Raw genomic sequence first — 18,322 nt, forward strand, 5'->3', positions numbered from 1 at the left:
AAATCCACAAAGCTAGGAAGCGTATTTATACATACATACACAATGTATACATATGCAAACATATTTATACAATCCAATTCAGGCAACATTTGCATAATGAATCTACATCACTACCTGGCTCAGCTACTACCGCCTTCTCTTTCCCCACCTCGGTTTAAAGGCACAGGGTATTCCAAATTCATGTGTTCAGTGGGTGAGGGTGTTCCCTCGGAGGTGCAGTCCTCCCATTTCAATGCACCAAACTCACTCTTAGGATACAATTTCACAAGTTAGTTGAAGATGTCTATCCCACATCCCTCGAAGCTGGTTTAGGCCGCCACATAACCAGCCTCTTCCCTTTATCTTACATCGCATCCTGCATCTCTTAGGTCAGGTTGTTCTCCTTTTCGCAGAAATTGTTCTCCCCGCAACCCGTGGCCCCGTCCCCGGGGGTCACGCAGGACTCTGGGAGAGGGGCCTGGCGGCGGGGACAGCCGTGTCCGCAGGGCCCGGGGGAGCGGCCGCCCCACCCGTCGGGGCGGGCTCGGGCAAGCCAGGTGAGGCGGTCCCGGCCTGCCTCTCCCTCCTGCCGCAGCCTCCTGCCCTCGCTCCCGGCCGGCGCTGCGCTGGGGCTGCCGGCGGCATGGCGGAGTCCCAGGTGCTGCTGCTGGACGAGCTGCACGTCAACGAGAAGGTGACAGAGGCCCAGGCCCGCTTCTACTACAGCGAGGAGCAGCGCCGAGCCCTGGAGGCGCTGGTGACCCGCGGCGAGGCCGCGTACCGGGAGGCGCTGAGGAAGGAGCAGCTCCGCGATTTCCTGTCCGGCCGGGAGCTGCAGGACCTGCGGGGCGGCTGGCGGGGCTACGACGACCCCCGCGAGGGCGGCAAGGTGGCGCGGGGGCCCGGCGGCGAGACTCTCTCGCTGGCCTACTGGCCCGAGTGCTCGGACACCGAGGTGCCCCCGCTGGACTTGGGCTGGACCGACAAGACGTTCTACCGTGGCATCAGCCGGGTGTCCCTCTTCACGCACCCGCGCAAGGAGGAGAGCGCGCCGCACCTGAAGGAGGTGGTGCGGGAGATGATCCAGCAGGCGCAGAAGGTACGGACGGGCCCTGGACGGGCCAGCCCTGCCCGCCCTCTCCCGGGCCGAGGGTCTGCCTCGGGGCACGGGGTGGAAGGCGGGCGAGAGCCCTCGCTCCGAAGCAGGAGCGTGCTGGCCGTGCAGTGGTCGGCGTTCATCAGGCAGGGCTTTCCCCGCGCCTCGTTGCCAGTCGTGTTACGCTTTGCCAAAGCTGATGCCTGTGATGGGGTTAAACCTCTGCACACCCCCTCCACCTGCCCTCGGCTGGGGTTCGGTAGCCGTGGTTCGCGTTGTCCTGTCCCGGCCTCATTCCCGGGTTCAGAGGAAGACAGGTCGTGATGCTGTTACAGCCACCCCTACCTGGTGTGTGCAGGTGTACCTAGTTAAAGACAGGGCAGCGTGTTCGTTTATGGGATGGTGTTTTGGGGGTTTATTTTTTGTGGTCTCAACACCGTCCAGCCTGAGCTGCAAGTAGGCAAAGTGCAGACAACATGCGGCTGTTCCTCCCGTTTATCTTTCCCTGGAAATGACTGCTGGTGGTGACAGGGCACCTCTGGCAAGGAAGCAAACTAGCCATGATGCTACAAGAGCTTGCTTTGAACAGGTGGGGGCAATCACGAGGTTTTTCCGTCACCCACCCCGGATGTGGGTGAAGTTCCCGGGGAAGACCACCCAGGAAAAGATCTCCATCGGAGCTGACACACCCCTTGGGTAAAGGGGAGAACAGCGTAAGAAACTTCATTCCTGCGCTTAGTTTTGCAGCTTTCTGGTTTTTCTGCTTTATAATTCAGCAGTCATTTCCTCCTCCACCTGTTCCCCTCTGCCAGCACACACTATATGCACCACTTTTGCAGACCTGTTCAAACCGAATCTGTCGGGAAACACAGAAGACTTTCCAGAGGCATTAATCTGGTGGGTGATCTTCTCAGCTCCCTGCTCTCAGAAATTGTGCACACCCTGTAATTCTGTTCACTGGCTGGTGTGATCAGTCACTTAGAAGACAGAAGCTGTAAAGTCCTTACACTCTGATGTAGTGCAACTTCACCTCCTATTTGCGCTGCTGCAAAGGCTTCTGTAGACCGTTCAAGAACTGGGAAAGTTTGTTTCTTTCAATAGCTATGCCTAGCTAATTAAATAATTAATTCCTTTGTAGTTTTTTTGTTTTGTTTTTTTTTCACTGACTGGACAAACTGTGCCCCTCCCAGCCCAAAGCTGGTTTCATGTTTAACAGCCATTTGAGTGTTTAATGGTCCTTTTCATAGATAGCTATGCCTATTGTGTTCAGCTGAGCTGGCCCTGGCAAAAAAAAAGTCTCCAGGTAGCAGCTTTTTTAATCACCAAATGAGAGTAGGGGATTGTTTGGTTTGTTTTTTTCTGAGGGGGGTCTAAACAGATACTGGTAATATGTGGCACAAGTCTGTGGGTGGCTTATCATCAGTATTTTACAAACATATGTTAATTAAGCTACCTAGCTGCAATGAGATTAGCAAGCATTAACTTGCCAACCTTAAAATTCCTGTGAAGAGCTAGGCACACCTATAGGCCCTACAGATAAGTTTATTATCCATAGGATTGGAAGAGAAATGGGGAAAACCTCTTGCAGGGGTAGACACTCATGCTCTGACTTGCTGTGCTTGAGAACACTCCTAGCTGTGACAGGGGTTTGAGATGGCAAACACAACAACAGGCGTTGCCCATGGGAAGTTTTGACTGCTGTTCTCAATGGTCCCCAGTCTTGGAAAGAAGCCTGAACTGACCCAAGGCCCCACAGCCTGGAGGGAGCCATCCCTTCACATTGCAAAGCCGGTACTGACAATTAATGGTTTGTCCAGGATGGGGTGTAATTTCTGCAGTTGTTACACTCATTGCAAATGGTGGGGAAGGAGAGAAAAGAAGTTCCTGCTTCTGCTATCCATTCCCTATGTGGATGTTCTTATTTCAAATGAATATTATTTGGCACCCTTTCTCCTAAATAGCTCATCCATACCACTGTGTGTGGGGGGAGAGGGAGCATAACAGGCCTGAGTTACTGCATGAACTGTTCATGCCTTTAATTATGATTTGCCTGTATGCGGAGTTGTTCAGAAACAAGGTGGTACAGGTTTGCTGTATTTTAATTTTTAGAGATTCTGGTAACATTCCTGTTACATTCCTGCTGGGAAGGGAGAACCAAGGCAGGACCTGAAATCCTGCTCAGTAGAAGTTACTGTGGGGCTTAGTATGATGTAGCTCCAGCACAGTTCACCTCTATCAGGAACTTACATGTTAATGATGAGCATAAATACAATGTCAGCTCTTTTTTCTTTCTCTAACAAAGGGAAGCTGGTGTAAGCACTGTTGACAGAAGGAGCCTGACAGAGCAGATGTGTTGGTTGTTGTTGGCTGTACAAGCAGGGACTCAGCAGAGATTCAGCAGATGCAGTGGGGGATGTTTACTGTGGCATCACTTTCCCAAAAGCCATTTGTTCAAGGGCATTTTTCACAGGAAAGAAGTCTCTAGGGAGAATTATTCCCTCTTCCTTAGGGGGCTCCTGCATGAGAGCCACACCTTTTCCAAGCATCAAGTGAAGAAAGTCCTACAGTGTGATTCAGTATTTAGCTCCATTCACACCTGTATATGCCATCCCCAGCCCAGATGGGCTTATTGCTGTGATTCCCAGCACCTGGGAAATTAAAATTTAGACAACTCTATTCCCAGCGTACTGTCAGTATGGCAACTCGGACCTGGCAGGCTGATGTTATGCAGAGGGACTAGAAAAACAGTAGTTTCCTCCATTGATGACCTTTAAAATGTTGAGAAGAATAACTCAGGCAGAAAAATTAACCCGTATTTCTAATGGTGTAAAAGATACGTGTTTTGTCTTTCTCTCCCTTTTCTGTAAGGTCAGCATTAAAGCTACCCATAACCTTCTTGGTTTTGTTATTACTCATCCTATAAATGTTCAGGCTTGTCTCTCACGTCAGTGGACCTTTTGTTTTTATGTAAAATCTATGCCTGGAAAGAAGGATTAGTTTTATACCAGAAAAACAATACATGCAAAGAGAGGGAATGATCATTTTGCCTCCAAATCTTGAATACGCTCCAGTCCCTTTTTGAGAAATATGAGGTGTTTATGTTTGAGCTCAGTAAATCATTCCTTGGGAAGCCAGCCCTGGGAGCAGACTTTTCACAGGGATTTGAGGAAAAAAAAAAAAAGGAAAATAGAATTCTTGTTGTCTACACTATGCATCCTGGCTGAGGATGCAGGTCCTGATTCCTCTGCACATTCAGTCTTCCATTAGACACCTTCAGGTTAAGTGTTAAAGTTTTGTTTTCAGTGGTTTTTTTTCAATATATTTTCAGTGTTCTTCTTCATTTAAATGAGTCCTTACAGAGACAATGGAAGTTTCTCAATACAGAGGAAAAACTAGGTATTTGCTTTGGCATTCCTCAGGCTGCTAAAATAAGTCATTTTCATCCAGAGAAGGAGAACTCTCGTAGACATTTACTAAGGTCCTTCCAAAGTGCAGCAGCTAACCCAGAAAATTACAATTATTGGTAGTGCTTGGGCATGTACCTCCCTGTACTTTTGTCTCCCTATGGAGGCTTCTCCTCCATTATCTGGTATCAGTGCTCTCCTTTATTTTGCACCAGTGGGATGGGCCTTCCTTTCAGTTCCTAATATTTATTCAGTTGTCTGTCTACCATCTTGTTGTTTCCAGATTATTGCGGTGGTCATGGATGTATTTACGGACCGGGACATCTTCCGCGACATTGTTGATGCAGCATATAAGCGCTGGATCCCAGTCTACATCATCCTGGATGAGGAGGGTGTCAAGCTCTTCCTGGAAATGTGCAAATGCCTTGACCTCAGTGACTTGCAGATCCGGGTAAGGTGTTCAGTACTAAACCATTATCTCCTGCAACTCAATGGCCTTTTGCAGTTGTAGTGAATCTTGGAACTTGCTTGGACCGGCAAACGCATCTCTTCCTGCCTGTAAGTCATACCACAACACTTAGAATGGTGGAACACAGAGGGATAACAGCATGGCTTGATAATACAGAAGGAAAGAAAAAGGAAGGATTTGGATTTTTTTGCCTTTCACCCAAGACAGAGATCTGTGTAGTTTCCTGGCTCTTGTGACCTAAAAATTCCTGTTTGGGGAGAAAATTATCACAGAAAATTGCTATAGGTCTTCTGTGTGAGGATTCAAACTGGAGTCCCAAGTAGCTCTTTGAGTTGTCTGCATGGATCCCTCTTACAGGACACATCTATTCTGTTGAAATCAAGACTTTCCTTCCCAGCAGGGGTCATCCAGGAGTGAATGAGCTTGTAGTCCTCCTCTAGGATGACTTAAAGGAGAATTTAAGGGATTGAGGACCACAGCTGCTGCCCAGTCCCATTCCAGAGCGTGCCTTCATACAGTGCATGCAGCACAGCAGAGTAGTCAGTCTAGCTTGGTTGGCAGAAGCAGCCTCAGAGGGGTCTCACTCCATTGCAAACAGACTGAAATCCTTTGTGTATTTCTTGTTAGTATTGTATTCCTTCCTTTTTCCCCATCTTTTTAGTCACTGTTGCTACTACAGACTTGTTCTAAATCCTGAAAAAAGTTGCTAGGTTGGAAACAACCTATGGGATGCCAGACTCACCCCTGTTTGTGATCCAATTGTTCTGTGCAGCGGCGGTGGAAAAAGTGCTTTTTGCCTGGAGGAGGGGTGGAGTTTCCTTAAACAGTCAATTAGTAGTTAAAAAAACCCCCAAAACACAACCAAAACTCAAAAAGCTCTGAAGATTACAGAGTCTCATATTAATCATTTTAGGAGAACCATCTTGAATCTGGATGAAAATTACCTGCATATATCTGAAGAGTTCTCCTGTGAGCTACCACTCTGCTCTGAGTTTCATCAAAAAAGACATCCAGCTGAGAAGTTTTCTAATTTTTCTCCAAAACAGTGGTGGAAGTTCTTTCCCTCTGGTGTCTTTGAAAGCAAGACACAGAGCTCATTATAACAGTCGTGTTTCAAGTGCCAGTGGTATTGTGTGTTCTAGGCTTGTGTCTCTTTGGTACATAACTGTGAAATCACAGCAGTAGTTCCATCTGCTCTGATACCAGTACTTTTCTTACCGTGTCATCATGTACAGCAATGATGTCTTCAGTACTACAATATTTTAACTCCTGGACAGAGTGAGTGAAAAGAGTCCTGGCATTTTAGAAAGAGTTGTGTTGCTGCTGGAGAGGTGAGTTCCTTTCAGTCTGTCTTTTCTGTCTCTAAAGCGGTCCCCTTCTGCTCCCATGCTATGTTTTTCTTTAGACATCTTCAGCTAAAAATAGTGCAAGCTGAGTTGAAGCAAGTCCACTGAGAAGAAATTTTTAACATCTTTTGACCTAGTTGTTCACCATTCTGCAAAACTTCAGCCCACAGATTGCTATCCTTCAAATTTTCCCCCTCTTTTCCCAGGTACCTCATACTGGATCTTAAATTCTCCTGAAGGTTGTTATAGGTTTTTTTTTCCAGTATGGCTTAGGTATTTTTTTAGTCTTGCCAAGGTCAATGCAGTTACTTCCTGTATATGGTTCTGTGGAATGACCAGGGAGATTCTTCATGGAATGGGGAAGCAAGTCATTTGCCTCTCAAGAAAGATGTTCTCTTAGTATCTCACCCAGAGCTGCCTTGGATGTGCCTATGCTGCTGCCTGGGTCAGTGTAGCAGAAACCATCATGTTGGGATTTCCCTGGCAGCAGGCTTTGGATACTTGAGGAAGCTCCAGAAAGGTTAAGGTTTCTCCCTGAAGATTCCCCCCAGTCCTTCCTCTCTGATGTAATGTGCCAAGGGTTGAAGATCCAGATTTAAAGCAAGAAAGCAAGCTAGGCCTCCAGTCTTGTTCAGGCAGAATCATTTTGTCCCGCATTGTTTGATCACAGAAGATACTGAAATTGCTGAGGAAACTCTATCATTCACCCATTTCTTATGTACCGTCTTTCTCCTGACATCTGCTTTGATGTCCGAGTTTCTTCTACAGATTTTTAGCAACAGGGAAAATGTTATCTCCTTTTAGAATTACCATTTTCCTTTATTCTAGAAGATTTTTACCAGTTTTCACCAGACATAGTTTGCCAGCAAAGGAATTGCATAATCTTCTTTCCTGCCCTTCTGCACACCTTTCCTTTGGAATGCTTGTGTGAGGTACAGAGGATGGCTTTTCTCCTCAGGAAGTTGCAGCCATGTGAAATATAACTCTAAGGTTTAGAGACAAATTCTGATCCTGGGGGAAGAGAGATGATGCACTACCATGAACTGCAGGGTCACAATGTTTATTCTGTCTTCTGTCACCACCAGATACTCATTTTGTTCTGTGATTTCTGCCCTTTTGGTCCCGTTGCCCTGTTCCTCCAATGCAAAGTGAATACTTCAACAGTCCTAATAGAGGCAGGTTTACTGTTAACACTGGGTTTTGCCCTTTGTCTATGTACAGTGATGGACATTTTCACAAAATTCCTGGCTATTGAATTACTTTTGTATGGCTGGCAAGGTATAATGATCTGCTGACAGTCTCATGGGAGGGAAACTGCTGTAGGAAAAGTAAAAGTTCTTAACCAACGCCAAGCATGAAATGAGAAAACATCAATTTTTGTCTGAAGGCCAGAGCTCGCCAGAAATGTATTTAAATTCAATCATCAGGACATTCATGGGTTGTTCATAAGAGCATGTCTTGTGTGTGTGAGTCATATGGCTTCCTGAGCCTACAGGACATGGTTTGTCAGACTTCTGTTGTGTTTGACACAAGAGTGTTCTGCAGAGATCCCAGTGAATCAGAATTCTCATAGACACTAAATTCATAGCCCCTCAGAAATTCCTCTTTTTTCAGGACCTGAGGGTGAACGTTCTCACCAGATTTTAGATAAGTTTTTTATCCTCATGTTTCTGTAAACCCAGACTACAGTAACAGACACTTCTGCCCAAAGATAGAGAATTTTCCTAGAGTTCCAAGCAAGCCCAGGGAATGACTTATCTGCAGGAAGTTGACCTTTACATTAATTTTTACATTCATTTTCCTAACATGTAAGAAGTTTCTCCTTTCACTTCAGAAAGTTTAAAAAGCTTCTGCCTAAGAAACTTTCGGAAATTCATTTCAGTATTTTATGGTTTTCATCATTGACTCCTACCTGAGATGAGGGAGGAGCGGAATGTGATGTGTAGCAGTTCTGTTGGTTTTTTAATGGTCTGCTTGAGTATTCTTCTAGACTACTTGTGACCTGAGAATGGGAGCTTGCAAGGCTCTCTTTTTGTAAAGACAGATAATACTCAGCAATGATCTTGGCAGGCCATGTCCCAGCTAGCTGCATTCCATCCTGTTCTACCTGAATACTTGCAAGTTACACTATTTTGTCAATAATAGTCAAGACTGTCCAGGGTAAACAGAGGATTTCCCAGTTCTAAGAGGGAAGGTACACATAGGATTCTCGGGTGGAAGCAGTTACAACACCTCCCTTTAGGGTCTGTCTGGTGTATTCCCCCTACTCAGCCCCAGTTTCTAAGCACTACGGCCTAGGTCTGTCAAGTCAGTCACAGCATTACTGACTTTCTAAATTGGGTCTGATTTAGCTTTCTGTAGATTCAGAGTGAGGTTTAAAAGTGTCACAATAGAGCAAGGAAGACCAATTCCTTACTGTTTGTATTAGGATGCTCTGTCAGACTTGACTGTTACCAGTCATATTGAGTGGTAGCCAGGGAGATGTTAGTCACTGCTTGTGATAAGGAGTGGTGCAAGTCTGTGGAAAGGCAATATGGAAATTTAATGCAGACTGCATCTCCCATAAGCCAGGATATTACAGAACAAACCTTAAGCAGGCTTCTGCAACAATACAGATCTGGAGGTGTCACATCTATGTGGTGAGCTAACTGGTCCTCTAATCAAAATATTTGTTACTACTGTAACTCTAGTACCCTCTGAAAATGCCTGCAATCTCATTTGATTTATATTTGTCTCTCCTCTTTTGTTATTGTGCAGTCTTTGTACATGAACCCAGGCTCGTTTTTCCTCTGTAGCTTGACTTAGCAGTCTACAAATGTTCCAAGATCCTTCAAGGCAGAAAATTGTATACAAATAACCTGTTAAGTGACTTGATGTTTATATGACTTTGTGCTTGTTTTCTGCATTTCAAGATGTATTAATGCACTCCTGTACCTATTTTATTCAAGGAGGTTTGTGTGCTCAGCTGTTCAGTTCTATCCCCTCTGCACCATCCTAAGTGTTATATACAGCTCAGTTACTGCAGAAATTCAAGTGTGCCTTCTTTCCCCCCAAAAGAAGGTGATAGAACATACAAACACAATAAGATCCACACTTGTTATATGTTGGGAAACTTTCCGCTCACACAGGCTGATACTTCTTGATTCACAGGAGTACATATCACATCAGAGCTGTTGACTGATGTCTTGTGCAGTCAGCATGGCATGATTTGGCAAATCCCACAACCAACATTAATCAGCAAGGAAAAAAAAATATTTCAGGTGATCAGCCAGCCAAATTCAAATGTTATTTTAATTACTGGAAAGGGCACCATTTCTTCTGTGCTCTACCCAACCTGTCTTCAGCATCCCATACATATGACTCACTGCTAGGCCTTGGGCAAGCCACTTCATCTTTTTCTGTCTTAGGCTCCTCATCTTTAAAATGGGGTAATAATACTTTCAGCAGTGTTGGGAGCATTAATTAGCTAATGCCCACACAAGACTCCAGACAGATCAAGAAACAGCTGAATGCAAAACAGTGCTATCATCAGTTACTGTTAGTCAGAATTTGTATTTCCACTGCTGTATTCTAGTGGGGAAAATAGCAGCGGATTCAAAAGGCAGGAGTTACGTTCAGAAAAACAGCTTTTGAAAGAAATCTGCATTCTTATAATCACTCATTCCTGCATGCTGATTTCTATAACCTATCAATATTTGAGCTGTTGGTGAGGTTTATAGTAATAGGACTTAGCTCTTTGTGGGATCTGAGGTTGTGCTAGCATTAGCCAAATCCTCCTGATTCTTCTGCTCTGGAGATGGGGAAGAATGAAACAAAGGCAAATTGACTTTCCCAGAACACCACAGGTAACAGTATCAGAACTGCAATTATGCCTGGAACTATCTGACTCCCATTTTTGACTCCAGTTCACAGTGCCTTTTAGCTTTTCATTCTTAAGGAATCCTTACATAAAAATATGGTGGAATGAAGAAAATTGTCTAGATATGTGTGTCAGAGTGACAAGATAATTTGCTCCAAACTTATACTGATGTTCAATGTTTTTGGGTTGGGGGGGAGGGCAGGGGGAGTGTTTCATGTCAGACACTTTGGCAGTTCAGCCTTGTGCTGCCAGGACTCATGAGCAGAGTAACACTCAGTCCAATGTGCAAATATATCCTTGTAATATGCACAGGCACATACCTATTGTTGAAAATCATGTAACCTTAACTTTGTGGTTTTTCTGTGTCTGGTAGTGCTTTGTTTCATTACTTGTAGGTTTGCTGACAAAAAGGCGTGAGATGTGAGGTTTGGGGAGAAGTATTCTTTTTCTAACTATTTCCATTCATTTTATGAAAAGATTCTCCTTACTCGTCTTCAGAAATTCTTCTTTGCTGATCTATTCAGGACATTTGTAGAGACACTTATCTGAAAGCATTGTTTTGCCAGTGGCTCAAGTGAATAGCTGAAGACAGCAGGCAGGGTTTTGATGATGCTGACCCCTTGGACAGCTGTAAACTGTCCAAGAATGGAGAGGAGTGACCTGTGTAGACTATGCTTTCCTTTTGCAGCCTTCTGGTGGCTGGTACAAAATGAGCTGTAGTCCCCGAAGTAGTGAGACAATGTGAGTGACATCTTAAGACTTGGAGCTGGCAATTACCTAATTCTCTTCCCTATTTATTGTGACATTTTGTCTTTTCACCTCCCTGTTAGAATGTCCGCATACGCTCTGTGACAGGAGTTGGGTTCTACATGCCATCAGGGAAGATCAGAGGCACACTGGCATCCCGATTCCTGATGGTGGATGGTGAAAAGGTGGCCACTGGATCATACAGGTGGGTTACTCTTGTTTAAGGCATTAAGGCATTTATTTAAAGAATGGTCATGACTTTGCTTGAGAGTCTTCTTCACATGTCACCCCCCTGCTATCCCAGCTTCTGTAATCTGTGTAGCACCTGTAGAAACTGGAGTGGGACAACAAAGAAGGTGGCATAGAGCCCTTCTTCAGAGAATGGAACATACCCATGCTGGCAGACCTTTTCAGAGAGCTAGAGACGGTTCCACACTGCATCAGGAAGGGGTCTACAAGGACTCCCCACCAGTCCCTGAACTCAGTTCTCTTCAGTGAGGTTTTCAGTCCGGAGACTCTTCCTGTTGATTTAAAAAAGCAGTGCTGCTTTTTAAAAAGTTTAAACTGTCCTTCACAGTTTCAGGGCCTTTTCTCCCAAATCTGATCTACATGTCTAAAGAAGAACAATAATGTTGTGTCATGTATCTATTGGGGCCCATCTGGCCAAGGATGGTAAATGGGGCATAATGCTACGTATTCCCCTGTAGTGTCTTAGGTTTTGTTAGGTGGGCTGGGTCAAGTATGCACCCCAAAATCTAATGTCCATTCTGTTTCCTCCTCTTAGCTTCACATGGACTTCATCTCACATTGACAGAAACATCCTGCTAGTCTTGACAGGACAGCACGTGGAGATGTTTGACATTGAGTTTCGTGAGCTCTATGCCATCTCAGAGGAAGTTAATTTATACAAGGAACTGGGTATTGCTAACCCATTCCTCCTTGGAATTGGGAAGCCAGGCTTTCATTCCTCCACCGTGGCTCGGAAGTTCATTAACCCAAAGTATGGTTTAGTAGCAGGGGCAACCCGTGGTGATATGATGCTCTGGGCTTCACGGCACAGGCAAGACAATCAGGGAAACATGGAAAAGGAGGAAACAAGTGAGTCAAAGAAACGGTTAAATCAGTTCCTGAATGACTTAGTCACATTGGAGCAAGTGTACCCAGAAATAGATCCACCTCTGGAGAACTTGAACAAGCTGAATCGGAGCCCCCAGAAACTGTTGTCCCGGCTCCACATGGACCTGAGAAACAAATCCAAATCCAGAGAGTCTATTCGTGACATAAAGAAGGAAGATGCACAGAGCAATGCAAAGCAAGGAAAACGGTTTGCCAGTGGGATTTTCAGTCGCAAGGCCAAGCGGTCTCCAGGCTCAAGCATCGAGGCCAATTCTTTTGCGAGTGAAGGACATTCAGGAGAAGACCTTGGCAACATGAAACTGGAATATGAGAGGCTCAGCATTGGCCATGCTAGTGTTCGGAGCACTGGAGGCAACTCAGGTAAAACCTTTTACCAGCATACTCTGCTTTCTGTGTCCCTTGTTCTGAGCTTGGCTGATTGATGCAAGCATATCCACTATAGGCACTTATGATTAGATCCTCTCATTTCCTCTGAACCAAAATGAGCAAGAACAAAGGGTAGAAGTTGTATCAAAAGATACAGGCAATATAGGTTGAAAGCAATTTAATGGCAGTCTGACTGTAAGGTTAGTACTTCTCATGTGGATGTTTCTCGTACTTTTGAGCAGCAGAGGAAGAGAAAGGTGAACATTGCCTTGTGTAAAACAGTGCTCAGTCCATTAAGTGCATTTGCCTAATTAACAGCAGCACTGTGTTCTCTATTGTAGTGGCTAGCAGGCCACAGACAGATTTTCAGTGTAATCCCTCCTTTCCAGTGACAAATTCCTGGTGGAGAAGTGAGGAAAACGTGTTTATGTTGAGGTGAGGGGACAAGGAGTGGAGGAAAGGGTGCAAGTCTTTTTAATTTGTTCCTTTACCTCCTTCTGAAATGGGAGAGAATTTCATGAAAATAGAAGCTACAAAGAAGTAGATCACTGGATCTCAACTTTTCTTTCTTTGCTAATGCATGATTGATATTTTCATTAAGTCCTTTGAAGGCTTCAGTCAGTTGACGATACAAATTATAAAGATTTCTAATGGATTATGGGTCCATAGCTAACTCTCCAGCATTTTACATGTTTTGTGAGATTGAAGTAAATCTTTGGACTATTTATCCTGGTTCTCTTCCTCTCATTGAGCTGTGTTGGGTGTCAATACATTCTGCACCATCAGGAAAATAAACTAATTGCAAGGGGAACATTTCTTCTCCACTTGTCTGGCCAGAGACCATTCTGTGCTCTGATGAATGCAAAATGCAGATGTAGAGAGACTGAATTCTTTTGCAGTTACCATGATGTGAAATGGAAAGACGTTCTCTTGGGACCAAGAAGAAAAGCAAGGTATTGGGACAGTCAACAACAATGATTAATTAGGTTCCTGGAAATATTTTTGGCTGAATGAAGGACAGACTCAAAAATGCCAAATGAACACAAGAAAGAGGAACTGTAAGAAGGGATGGCTAATTTATTTGAGACTGTAGTAGATCCATTTTAGAATCTGCATTTGGCATTTGGGGAGGCAGAAGTAAACCCTGGTCTAAAGAGGTCCTCTCTCCAAGTAAGTCTTGAGCACAGACATTATGTGCTGGTGGGCCCCATTCCTGAAAGCCAGGAAAAGCAAAATCAATGAGGACCTGTGGGGAGATGTATGGGCATTTCCACTCGCAGGAATGGACCTGAGTGCTTGCACCACCCTCTAGTGACAGAAAGAGAGAATTGAGTCATCTCTGATTCATCATCACTTTGCAGTATCAGAGATTCTCACTGTCACCTGTTTCAAAGCAGCCAGCCTGGCCTTCCCACAACGTCCTGATGAAATCAGGCCCAGCTTAAGGCACGAGGGGTTGATGTCTTTGGCTGGACAGGGGGGCACTGCACCCTGCTGGGGCATTGCACCATCCGGGCAGCAGGGGTGTCCCTGTTCCTCCTAACACGGTGGATCTATGCCGGACAGTCTGATGCTTGGTCTAGACCATTTCCACAAATACATTAGCATGCAATTATGTTCAGGTTTTATTTATTGCCACTGTTACTTCCTGCAGACTGCCAACTCTTTCAATAAGAGGGAAGGAAGAACTGAGAACAGGGCCAGGGAAGGTGCTGAGGTCCAGCACACCAGTCTTCCCCCTGTGCTTTTTCTGACCTGATAAATCTTTCCAGTGAGTCCTTGCTAGTATTTTTGGTTTATGCAAATTGAGAATGCCTGTCCATGGTGCCAGTGGGAGACTCCATAGCTTTTGAAGTATGGTGTAAGTAGACTTTGTCCATCTGGTGTCATCAAAGGCTGAAGGAAGATCACGGAGTGTGTGTTACTTTTGAATTAAATCACTTTCTTGTGAGAGAAAACTTCTCTAGTCTAATAGTCCCAAAGCGGCATGTGAACAGAGATGGTAAGAGGGCACATTAGATAGATGGAGACTCATGAGGAACAGAAAAGGATTTAATAAAAAATTCTTAAACACAGCCATGGAATAGAGTTCCAGCCTCAGTATAAAGATAGGAGGCACTTTGTTCTTGGGTAACTTTAGGGCTGACTTAGCTTGAAAAGTTTTAAGTTGTCTTTGAGGAAAGCTAGTAAAAACTGGTGCTGTGATACTCTGGGTGACAGAAGGGAGGTAAGAAGTGGAAATGAAAGAGAGGGTACTTGGTATGCAGGCAGCTTAGGATGCAATTATTCAGAGCTTCACGGTTTGAAATAGCTGCCCTTAGCTTTTGCAAAGATTAAACAGCACACTTAAGCCCCATGGGCCTGCCTGTGCACACATCCTCCAAAGTCACTATTAATTCTCTAGCACCACAGAGACACATCCCACCTTGCAAATGCATGGAGAGACCAGATCCACACCCAACTAGCTCATAGAGTAGTTGAAAGACATTATTCAAGCAGGCTAAAAGTCAGATTCAGTCTTGTAGGAGCAAATGGTGATGAAGAGAATTTGAACTGGGAAGGGAAATGATGGAAGTGTGTGCTGTGATGGAGTCTGAAAATCTGATGCAGTTTTTACAGGCTAGAAAAGGATTCCTACAAGTCAGAATTGGGAGTCTGCACAATCCAAGGTCTACAGATAGAAAGTAATGTCCCAAACTAAGTATCTGAATTAACACCCTGAGGTGTTGTCCTAGCACATGGCAGGTTGTACATTGTCTTACAAGGCTTTCTCAAACCACATCATGAAATTAACAGAACCCTTGGATTTCACTGTTGCCCTCTGAGGGACACGAGAGCAGCTCTGAACCTGACCAGAATCTTGTTAATTTTAAGCTGGTGCTGGGCAGACTGTGGTCAGCAAAGACAGCGACTTCTGTGTGCAGTTTCTGGGAAACACTGCAAAAGTCTGAAAGCTGTGTGCCTTCAGAAGGCACAGACTTTTTGGTTAGTGTTCTCCTTTGGAAGAAGCAAAGTGGGCTTGTTCAGAAGGGTCTGCTGACCTGAGGTGCTCCGTGCATCGACTTCATTCCTCATGAGCGGTGGTTGCAAGATACATAAACACATACACTTAGTAGAAGGATTTTGTGTTTCAGTTTTGTGTGCTTCTTGCAACAAAAAATGGGATTTACTCTGGGCACTGCAATGGCATTAAAATAGCTGCTTAGTTATCACCAGCATTTTTCAGCCAAAGTGAGATCATGGAAGGGTGGTAATTGGAATTTTCAGCCTCTTTTCTAAAGAGAAAGAGGGAAACATTGTTGAGTACATACAAGGAGGATGTTTGCTCTAACTGTAGTGGGATATGTAGAAAAAGGTCAGAAGACAGGAGTAGAAAGTGACAAGAATAAAACGGCTGGGAGTTGTAATTAAGCAGAGAAGCACAGACATCTTTCAAAAAAAGCATGAGGGTCTTGAATATGATACAGACAGGGAAGGAAAGAGGGGTGGGGAGGAGATAGGAGTAATGATATAATACTAACATCCAGGATGTGTCAGAGGGGGACTGGTAGAATGAAATGCCACAGGGAGATGTGGGGAGGAGGCAGTAGCACACAGAGCAGCCACTGAAGTGAGGGCAGGGTGCAGTGCAACCTCCCAGGTGAACATCAAGAAGATGCAGTGTGGAAGAAAGTGGAGAGAAGGAGGGGGAGAAAAGAGAGCTCTTTTCTTCCCCATCACCTACAGGTAAGGGCAGCATTGATCAAATCCCCACAAGTAAGAGTGTGACATCAAAAGTTATTCACTTGAAGCCCAGTTCAGAGGCAGTGCTTGGGTTGAATGCTCCCTAAACTTAGCAAGGCTGAAACTTCTCAGTAGCATGTCACCATGAGCTGTGGCAGTTTTCACTCTCTGTTTTCACTCTGAACTGGCATCTGGCTCCAAGTGCTTGGGAGATGCACGTGTACCTTCCTTCTGTACAAATACATGAGCAGGGCCTGCCTGTGTTCAGAGTGATTCCAGGCCATGTGGCAGCCCCTCCCAGTCCCTGCTGCCCTGGGCCAGAGTCACGCAAGCTTTACTGAGCTCAGATGAGCTCCTCTACTTGCAAAAGCCTCTGAACATGCTTTTGTATAGTGCTTGAAACAGATATGCTGGGGCATCCAGATCAGCATCTGGCTGTAATGGTGGACACCAGGCAGAAGTGTAAGCGTTGAAAGGTACAGATACTGGGAGCAGAAGAAATTCATTGAGTAAGCAGTGAGAAAAACTAGGATTATAAAAAACTGGAGGCAACATACTCTGCTACTTTAGTGAGAGACCTTGAGGCCTTGGGATTTGTCTTGCAAAGGCAGTGGTGGAAACACTGGCACTAGAGATGTTTGAAACAAAACATGAAAAAAAACCTCTACTGAGAATGTGTGTGGGTATCAAATGAATGAGATGACCTTGGGTTTTCGGGGTTTTTTTCCATACCTCACTCTTAGGAAAACTTCCCACCCAAGACATGACCAGACTATTTATCAGTGCCAGCTGGGACCTAATGAAGCTGGACTGGGTACAAGCCAAAGCCTAGAAACACTTCTGCAGTGGTTTTCTCTACAATATACCCTGCATTTGCTCTTATTTTAATGTTTCTTCATTTCACTGCAGCAGAAAAAAAGCCATGAGAGAGTGCAGAATAATGTAGGTGTAACACAAGGTGTATAGTAAAAAATGAGAGTGAAGCATGAGTCTGAACTTCATCCAGGGCTTATTTACTTAACATTAACACTACTTTAACTTCTTTTCCTTTCAGGTAACCTGAATCCAAACTCCACTATGAGCGATAAAAACAAACAATCTACCTGTGTGTTATCTTGATTGGGAAGGATTGTCTGGAGAACTAAAGACTGAATCTCAAGCTGGAACAGTAATTTCTTGATTGATGTTGAACCTGCAGCCATATCCTCATGCAGTGATCTGTAAAGCCACTGCGGACCCTGGATGCATCTGGCACCCCCAGATAAAGCATATTTACTGGGTGATGAGCAGACTTTGGGTAGTTGGTCCCTTAAATGAGGGTTAGTGATGAATGTATTAGTCCATATGTCCATGTGCACACATATTTTGTATATAAAAACAACTGTGATGACTGGTCTCAGAGCTCACTCTGTGCCCAGAGAAATGCAGGAGATTATCTGACTTACTTGTGCTGCTACTTCGGTCTGTCTAGCTGCAGACTTGGAATCACTGTGTTGCATTGTTTACTCTACTGCACTGCAAAAAAAATTATTGATCTGACTGGCTGTAAGGCTGAATACAACTGAAGTGGCAAATACTTCAAATTTAAATTGAAGTATGGGTGAAATAGGGATGTTTACAGACAGTGGAGCAATCCTTTGTCCATAAGGAGTCTTCCTGTAGATTCCTGTTGTCACTTGCCCGGGCAGAAATGAGTGGTCTGGGAGAAGGATTTAGCTAACAGTAGCCTACAGAGCAGTATCAGAACTGTTTCACCTCATAAATGTAGCAGTCGAACAAAGTGATTTAGCAAGAATGTGGCAAAGAGGAAAAATGGAATATAGGGCAATGTTTAACATACACTTGAGACTGGGTCAGGAGAAATGCCTGATCAGGGGCCTGGGCAGGATCTGGGAGCAATAACACAGACTTCAGTGGCTGTGGTGAAATCCTCATCGTTGCCAATTCAGCAATATTTTTACCATTCATGGAAACTGAATGATTAAGGAGCACAACTTTGAAGGTTGAAAGAGGAAGCAGTGGAGGCATGCAAGCTTTTCAAATGTCCTTTTTTTTTTTTTTTTTTTTAAAGTTAACCTTTCCAGAATCTAAATCATGCTAAAATTGAGAGCTTTGATCCATAAGAAGCATTGTGTGCAATCAGACCAAAGGCCATCTGATCTGCTGTTCTGCCTCTGAGAATAGCCTGTAACAGGT

General features: G+C 44.6%; 1 protein-coding gene across 1 annotated transcript; it reads left to right on the plus strand.

Moving 5' to 3' along the window:
• The first annotated feature begins 607 nt into the window (after positions 1-607).
• On the plus strand, positions 608-17,262 carry FAM83F (family with sequence similarity 83 member F). The gene is made up of 5 exons (XM_041481690.1): positions 608-1,078; positions 4,763-4,930; positions 10,984-11,105; positions 11,685-12,397; positions 17,181-17,262. Exons 1-5 carry the CDS (start codon positions 623-625, stop codon positions 17,243-17,245), a joined length of 1,524 nt encoding a protein of 507 aa, XP_041337624.1. The 5' UTR covers positions 608-622; the 3' UTR covers positions 17,246-17,262.
• The last annotated feature ends 1,060 nt before the right edge of the window (positions 17,263-18,322 follow it).

The sequence above is a fragment of the Pyrgilauda ruficollis genome, unplaced genomic scaffold, assembly GCF_017590135.1.
Source record: "Pyrgilauda ruficollis isolate IOZ18807 unplaced genomic scaffold, ASM1759013v1 scaffold56, whole genome shotgun sequence".
NCBI lineage: Eukaryota > Metazoa > Chordata > Aves > Passeriformes > Passeridae > Pyrgilauda > Pyrgilauda ruficollis.